Here is an 8,134-nt window from a genome sequence, read left to right as displayed (position 1 = left end):
GTGCTTCTTTTTCAACACTACAGATTACACATGCATTCAAAAAATCTTCACCAATTCGATTACCTAAATTTGTCTTTATGATCTTCATTGTCGAAAAACATCTCTCAACTATTGCGGTTGCAATAAGAAAAACTAATGTTAGCTTTAATAATCGATAAACCAAATGAAAAGAGATATGTTTTCTTGTTTCCACCATATATATCTCTAGCAAGATCCGCAATACCTTTCAGATTAGCAGATCTTTCATCTTTTCGCACACTATCAATGTGCAAGCCAAGTTGAGATGCAAGAACAATTTTGTCCCCGTTATCAAAATCATATGGATAAACTCACATAGTCTCATTAACTTTGATACATCAAACTTGGAAAATGAATCATACGAATTGAAAACCAACATGTTTTGAAGTAAATCCGTGTTAATCTCATTAAAGCGATCATCAAATTCTTGAATTTCCATATCGACAACACTGTTGAAACAATTAAAATTATAATAATGTTCATTGGTGATTGTGTACCTTTGTCTTTTGGGTCTATAACCAGTGTCACTGACATAGTTTTATGTCATGTTCAAAATTTGAATACCATGTTTTCCACAAAATGAATATACTTTCTCTAAAAGTTGATCATATCCATTTTCTCTATATTCTTGCAATTGTCCTTTAGTCGTTTCCACTGATGAAACAACTTCCAAAATATCTTGTTCTCTTCTTTGTAGAGCTCTACATCTATGAGCCCTAAAATGTGTAACATTAATTGCAAATAAAAGCCAAATTCAAATGAGTTTAAATAGGCTAACAACGTACGAACATAGATAATAATTTTTGGAACGAAAAGTAAATATTTTCTAATTAATATATAAAGTTATAGCTGTTGACTTACTTTGACTTTTGTTTTTACATTCTTAGGATCAAAACAGGTATAGTGCTGGAAGGGGAGCCCATCTTAGTTTAAAACGGGCTGAACGGCCCGAATCGCTGTTAACAAGATTCCAAGTACGTGCATTCTTCATTTGCTTATAATATCATCCATTTCATGTTTTCTAGTAATTTTTTAATTAATTTACCAAATAACAGCAATGGTTGACAATCTAATATCTAAGACTCTCGCTTGGGAAGCTGATAAAAAACAGTCGTTTCTTTACGACGGGGTGAGTTTTCTTACGCAACATATTTATAAATTCTTGTCTTTGACATTTTGTTTCACTATTATTTTCGCGTATGTTGATTTTGTTTAAATGTTGTGTAGGTTCGTTTGGTGACGATTTTGGAGGAATATAAGCTAACCAGACTACAGAAAGAAGAGGAAAAGAAGCGATTCAGGGTAAATTATTGTGTTGTTTTTTGGTAAACGGGTCAGGCGGTTGGGTAACGGTTTGGAACGGGCCACTTTACTATGGCTTGGCCTGCATACACTTCTTTTTATATCAGTTATTTTGAATTATAATTCATGACCGAAAAACCGAATCGAAAGGACTGGACCCAAACATAAACCGACTGTTTGGTTTTATGTTTTCGTAAAAACCAAGTTTTCGGTTTCACGTATGAGAAAAAAAGAACGCTATACAATTATTAATCTTCATTTACTCTTGCACAGGACCTAAAGAAGCTTCAAGACTTGCAACTTACAGAACGGGAATCCATATACGGGTCAAAGCCCAGCCCGAGGCGAGCCAGCAGTTTTCGGATGACAAGTAACGGGTACCGTGGAAACAGAAACGGGTTGATGACCCCGCAACTTCGCAGAAACTCGGTTGCAAGTCCGACAATGGAGCCCATGACTCCCCGTTCGTATTCAGGCCGTCAAAACGGGTACTCCAAGGAAATGAGACGGTTAACCACCGCCCCGTTAAACTTTGTGGCTATACCCAAAGAAGACACAATATCGTTTTCATCCGTATACGGTTCTGAGCCCGGGTCCCCCCTTCAAAGCTGAATCTTTGAAAACATTAACCGGTATGTCTTATTTTTAAACTTTTTGTTTATAAGCAATATGCCACCGTGGTCCTTTTTATTTTTATTTTTTTTAAAAGTCTTGGAATAATTAATATAATCAAAACATATTTAGGTAGACAAAACAAATTATATATTAGAGCATATAGTTATGGCGGTTATTTGTTACATTTTTTGTTTTATGTTGTTATTCCTATGCGTGCTCCTATATAGGAGACATGACTATGTACATTTTATTAATTCTAAGTTTATCATTTTTTACACAATAAACGTGTAAAACGATGCTCACTAGAATTGATAAAATGTACAATGCAAGGCCTACTATAAATAGGCCTGAATATGAATAATAGCTTGTAACTCAAATGTAACAATAGTTATCGGCCAAAACTATATGCTCAGTGTTAATATATTTTGGCTATTCGAAGACTAAGAGTTGAAAACGAAGACCAAGGTGGCATATTGCTTATGAACGGGCCTAATACTACATTCATTTTGCTTGCGTCTTTTAATAATAAAACGTTTGGAAAAAACACGAAAAATAATAAATTTGTGACGGTTGGTGCAGCAGGAAGGAAGCTTGTGTTGTGTGTTGATTGGAGTAGAAACGGATGCGCGGAAAGGATGTGAATATTTGAAGGGTCTGGGTTGTACACTAGTTTTTTTATGATTTGAACAGCAGCTGACAGCTTAGCAACAGAGTGTGGTGGATATGGATATGGATATAAATAGGATTCGTATGATGTTTGTTTGGCAGTTTACTTGTAATTTCGTTTCCGTGCGTGCTTTTTTTTTTGTTTTTTTTTGTTTTGCTTTGATTTTGATGGCCATGGTCATCTTTGACGCGGTTTCATAAAGTCCAATAACTTGTAATATGATATCTCTGCATTTTACCGTTGGGTGGTGGTTGCTTTGGCGGCGGTGTGTGTTCTGGCTTTTACCGGTGGTGGGCTGGTGATTTTACGAGGGGCGAGGTTATTTTGTAAAATGTGGAAGTATCATTGTTAAAACAAGAAAAAGGGAAAACATGGTGATTACCTTTTCATTATTCTCAGTACATAATAATGGAAGCCGACAAACTCGTTTATTTTGTCTCGAGTACTGAAACATAAACATGCGGTTAGGGCTAGTAATCTATGTTTGTAAAACAATTTCGCCTACGTCTTTATGTCTTATGTGCCACAACTAATTGTGAATTGCCTTCCAACATACGATGAAACAATCGCTTATGCTTATAGTGACATGTATGTATTTCTGGTATGTAGAATGAGTGCATGACATAAGTGGCGAGTTTGTATGTGTCTCTGACCCAAAATAAAGGTGAGCCGTTTATATAGGTATCGAAAAAACCCTTCAAACAAGTGCGACTATGACCATCAAACGAAACCGGTTAGATTATACATGGATTTTGGTTAAGATGTGTATGCCTAAGGATAACTAAACATTTAATACTTTTTTTTCTTTCTAAATATATACACTTTTCTGTTTATGTTTTCATTTTCAAGACTCCAGGTAGAGGTGCACAAATCAGGTTTTTCAAATACCCGGTTCCGGGTATGACCGGGTATTGGAAAATCAGGTATTAGCAATACCCGGGCCGGGTTCGGGTCCAGGTATTCTCTAAAACCATACCCTATGCATTTGGTTCGGGTCAGGTATAGAACCGGGTATTCTAAAACCGGGTATTTGAATACCATATTTCCGGGTTTTGCGAAAATCCTGTTTTCGGGTTTTTTCGAGCTTTTTCCATGTATTATTCAGGTTTAGATTGAATTATTTAAGGGATTGCACCTTTTAAGGGTATTTTGCAGGTATTTTTTAGGTATAGGGTATTTTAAGGACCCGGTTTCGGGTATTGGAAAAACCCGGTTCCGGTTTTCGGGTATAAATCAGGTCCGGTTCCGGGTACGGGTTTTGGTACTGGAATGCATACCCTATCCGTACTTTACAGGTAGGTACATGTATTAAAAACTCGGGTATAAAAAAACCCGGTTCCAGTATTTTTCAGGTCTGGTTCCGGGTTTGATTTTTTTTTCACCTCTAACTCCAGGTATTAAGGATCTTATTAGGCGTATCAGAAAATCTACAAACCATATGATCATATAAAAATTCGACAATCGGCAAAAAGAACATGATCTTATCAACATGTCGCGGTTTCGAATACAAAAATTATTTAAAATTTGATCAAATAAGTTATTTTGTTATACAAATTTTGTTAAAGTGATTATTTTGATGATTTTCCTAAAACTTTAATATTGTAGATAATTAGATAATTATGGATAGAAACTTTACATTAAAAATTCAAACGGAGTAAAACCAGTCAAAATTCAAAATATATTAAGTTACTAAATAAAGATAACCACAAATAACGTACACCATAAAATCTTGAGAAAAACTAGGAACACAAGCATTTGATGTATAAGAATAAGAAACATCACAAACAAAAACTTCAAACACAACGGGTATTGATTCAAGAAAATAAAAACCGTAAACGGTGGTCGGTGGCGGGGACAAAGGGAACTGAAAGAACGAGAAAAAAATAATAATGTGGACGCTCAAAGGAGCTTCCAACGCGTTTAAAGACGCCAGAAGTCTTTTAATCGCTAATTTTACCCCTCGTTCATCATCTAGGAATCCCGAGATTGAGGCTGCTGTCATAAAAGCCACCAATCACGATAATTCACGTGTTGATTACCGAAGCGCCCAACTCATATTTGCATGGATTCGCGTGTCGGGTCATTATATCCGTCCTGTGATGTCAGCATTGACAACCAGGATGGACAAGACACGCACATGGACAGTGGCATTAAAAGGCCTCATGCTTTTGCATGGGGTCTTTACATGCAAAGTCCCCGCCGTTCATAAGATTGGCCATTTACCTTTTGATCTCTCGAATTTCAAAGATCGAAGACCAAATATGCAAAAACAGGAAGCGTTCATTCGCGCGTATTACACGTATCTCAGTAAAAAAGCTGCTTTTCTGGCGAAACATTCCGACGATAAGAAAGAAGGAAGTCTTAGAAGGGGACACAAAGAAAGACTAAAACAATGGTCCATGATGCAACATTTAGCATATTTGGAAAACCTTCAAGGTTTGCTTAATATGTTGCTCGAGATCAAACCGCAAGGCGAGAAGATGATCAACGCTTTGGTTCTCGAGGCGATGAATTGCATTGTGCTCGAGATCTACGATGTTTATAGTCGAGTATGTAACGGGATTGCTGCGGTTCTCGTGAGGATATACTCGATTGGCAAAACCGAGGCTCGTATGGCAGTCTCGATTTTGCAAAAAGCGTCATCACAGGCTGAAGTTCTGTCCCAGTACATAGACTATTGTAGAGATCTCGGGGTTGCGAAAGCGGTACAAAGCCCAAGAATCGTGCGGATCCGTGACGACGATATTCAAGAACTCGAGCAAATAATAGAAAATGTTGTCAGTTGACGTGAATCTAGACAGTCGAGTCCAAAACGAGATGGTAAATCCGCTGTATCCGCTGAGGACGTTGCTAAAAAGCTTGAATTATTGCAGCTTGGTGTAACCTAAGATGATTCGGTGAATATTGCGGTTGGTCTCGAAGTTGGACGTGATTCTTCATTTCGTATTGTATAACGTTCGGAGTGATTGTTTGTTTATAAACCGGTTGATCAAATATATATGCGAATGAACTTATGCTTCTTACAAAAAGTTGTTGATTACCCTACGACGATAACAAATGTGCTCATATCAAAACATACGCGTGAATGATCTCGATTAATACATTTAGTTAAGCGAATCATATTCGGTCGACCGTTTACTTTTAACAATGCTTTTTTATGTCATACAAAAAAACTATTTGGGTCGGGTTGGAATTGCGTTTGAATCGAGTCGGGTTATGAACCGGATTAGGTATTGCTAAGAACTCGAAACCCGCAAACTAAATCGTTTAACACCCCTAGACTTAGGACTATAACAAACCAAACAATTGCTTATAAGCCAGTTGATCAAATATGCATCCGAATGAACATATGCGTCTTTCAAAACGCTATCGATAACCACAAGCCGATCATAAACATGTTCAAATTATACAGAAACAGTTTTTAATAAACATTAAACACTATACAGAAACATAGCAACCAAAAACTATACACTATAGTTTTTTTGCCATTTTTTTTGCCCAAAAACAGAAATAAAAAGAAAACCGTTCCAACCGCCCCGAAAATGCCTAAACCTCGAAAAAAAGGTAAATAACAAGTAAACCTCCAAACAAAGCCTAAGACATATATACACCTTACAACAAACCAGCAACCAGTAACCACTTCATTTCCTTAAACACCTACCTTATTGTCACAAATTTATTCGTCCCGTGTTTCGCCCAATACGTCCTCAAATCAATCGCATCCGCAAAACTATACCCTTCCGACGCCAGCTTCTCTAACACCTTCTTAAACGCGCCCTGACTCATCTTCCGGCCCGCAATCCTCACACCACGACGCTTAGTACTCATCGGTAACGGGTACATTGATATAGTCGTGGTGCAACACGCTGACTGCCACCCACCTAACCCCCATCGGTAACACTGCTGTGGCGCCCCTGTGCACGTGCACACGGGTATCAGGATTCCCGAAATGTCCATGTCCACCCCGTTTATCACCACATCCATGTTTCGTTTAATAGTTTTCGCTCGATGGTTCACGTTTTGTTTCGGTGTAGACGTGGGTTTCTTCGGTTTCCTTTGTTTCTTCGGTCCCACGGGTTTTAACCCGGTCGTTGATCCTCGTTTTTTGATAGAACCGTCATCTCCGCCACTGTTACCGCCACTGCTAATCCCACCTATTTCGCCGGAATCTTCACCGACAACTACATTGTTTATTACATGATCTTTTGACAAATCGAGTGGCGGGACCATGTGGATTGGATGAGAGGTTGAAGTACTCGGAAGGACGGGAAAGTTATTGTTTCCGGGAAGCATATGAAGGAGTCTTTCGCGTTGAATCCACCCGTCTCGCATCATATAGTTCATGGGCAGAGGCGGGCCGGACACCACGCGCGTGTGCGGGTGGTGATAAGTTGATACATTCGGGTTAATCATGATGCGGTTTTCGCGTATCGGGAACGGTTTCTGGTCTCTTGGGTCTCCAATCGGTGACATGAGTTGCAGACCGAGGTGTTCTTTAAATGGCTCATAATATCCCCAATTTCGCAATCCATCATCATCCATCGCACAGCTAATATTCATGCAAATAAGCAACATAAAGATTAAATGATTAATGTTTTAATATGAGAAATAACATCCAGGCAAATGAAGTGGAATACAAACAATTTTTAATATACATAAGCAATGTCTATAATAACAAAGAGAAGAATCTAATAATAACAACAAAAGAATCAAAATCAGCAAAAAAATAACAACATATACTTATAACAGCAAAAGAAAAAAAACTAATAATAACAATAAGATATAAATCAAAGAGTACTTATAATGTCTCATAATCAAATAATAACAGCAAATACTTAAAACAACAAACCAAATGATAACAACAATTGGTTCTCACTGTTTTCATGTTAAGAAACATTAGTATTTGATCCTGAAACTATATAGACTATTAATACTGCATTTTTGGTTTTTGTACCCAAGATAATTTTATTTGCTTTTCCCTTTTTTGTTTTTATTTAACTTTTATTAATTATGTTGTTTTAATAATATTTGAATGAATTAAATTTAAAATAACAATTTTATTTACTTCATGAAAGAATAAATCATTAATCTTTGTTTTAAGTTAAAATGCTAAACAATCAAGAAAACAACGAATCGAACATGTTTCAATGTCCAATTGGGCAAATTACAGTATCGTACCAATATCTTAACAACCAAACTCCCACTGTGTTCCCACCGTAGCGTGCAGTAAAGGTGTTCACGGTTCGGTTCGGTTATTAGCCTAAACCGAAAAAGAAATCATCAATCAATCTAATTTATTCAGTTAGTTTTGTCGATTTTTAGTCCGGCTAATTTCGGTTAATAACCAAAACCAAACTTTTGCTTAGAAATACATAAAATCGTTGTATAAATACATGAAATAGAGATATAAAACATGAAATTTATGAAATGAATATATAAAAGCTTGAGATATATAAAAATATCAATGGTTCGGTTCGTTAAAGTTAATTTAGCTTAAATGAGGGTACAAAAAAACCAATAACCGATTTTCAG

The 8,134-nt window shown here is 36.8% G+C and overlaps 2 protein-coding genes and 1 pseudogene across 3 annotated transcripts; 2 read left to right on the top strand and 1 right to left on the bottom strand.

The window, feature by feature from the left end:
• The first annotated feature begins 904 nt into the window (after positions 1 to 904).
• On the top strand, positions 905 to 2,720 carry LOC143564323 (65-kDa microtubule-associated protein 6-like). 2 transcript variants are annotated; one of them, XM_077051633.1, is made up of 5 exons: positions 905 to 992; positions 1,074 to 1,147; positions 1,246 to 1,320; positions 1,594 to 1,952; positions 2,518 to 2,720. In XM_077051633.1, exons 2-4 carry the CDS (start codon positions 1,076 to 1,078, stop codon positions 1,930 to 1,932), a joined length of 486 nt encoding a protein of 161 aa, XP_076907748.1. In that variant the 5' UTR covers positions 905 to 992; positions 1,074 to 1,075; the 3' UTR covers positions 1,933 to 1,952; positions 2,518 to 2,720. The 2 variants fall into 2 exon arrangements, with proteins under 2 accessions (XP_076907748.1, XP_076907747.1); XM_077051632.1 differs by having other exon boundaries at positions 2,515 to 2,720.
• A 1,515-nt stretch (positions 2,721 to 4,235) lies between these two features.
• Positions 4,236 to 5,400, top strand: LOC143564322 (putative clathrin assembly protein At1g25240). The gene has a single exon (XM_077051631.1). It carries the CDS (start codon positions 4,492 to 4,494, stop codon positions 5,386 to 5,388), a length of 897 nt encoding a protein of 298 aa, XP_076907746.1. The 5' UTR covers positions 4,236 to 4,491; the 3' UTR covers positions 5,389 to 5,400.
• Positions 5,401 to 6,107: 707 nt separating this feature from the next.
• LOC143564321 (protein BASIC PENTACYSTEINE1 pseudogene) lies at positions 6,108 to 7,167 on the bottom strand (annotated as a pseudogene).
• Between the last annotated feature and the right edge of the window lie 967 nt (positions 7,168 to 8,134).

The sequence above is a fragment of the Bidens hawaiensis genome, unplaced genomic scaffold, assembly GCF_021521415.1.
Source record: "Bidens hawaiensis isolate Kalapana, Puna unplaced genomic scaffold, B.hawaiensis_p1.1 tig00021988_1, whole genome shotgun sequence".
Taxonomy (NCBI): Eukaryota; Viridiplantae; Streptophyta; class Magnoliopsida; order Asterales; family Asteraceae; genus Bidens; species Bidens hawaiensis.
The sequence above is the reverse complement of the archived record's forward strand: the minus strand, read 5'-3'. Positions and strand labels throughout refer to the sequence as shown.

Excerpts from the sequence above, each read along its gene's own strand:
- LOC143564323 (XM_077051633.1), top strand. The coding sequence starts at position 1,076 with ATGGTTGACAATCTAATATCTAAGACTCTCGCTTGGGAAGCTGATAAA. Across the intron at positions 1,148-1,245 it reads AGTCGTTTCTTTACGACGGG|GTTCGTTTGGTGACGATTTT; the intron begins GTGAGTTTTCTT and ends AATGTTGTGTAG. Across the intron at positions 1,321-1,593 it reads AGGAAAAGAAGCGATTCAGG|GACCTAAAGAAGCTTCAAGA; the intron begins GTAAATTATTGT and ends ACTCTTGCACAG.
- LOC143564322 (XM_077051631.1), top strand. The coding sequence starts at position 4,492 with ATGTGGACGCTCAAAGGAGCTTCCAACGCGTTTAAAGACGCCAGAAGT.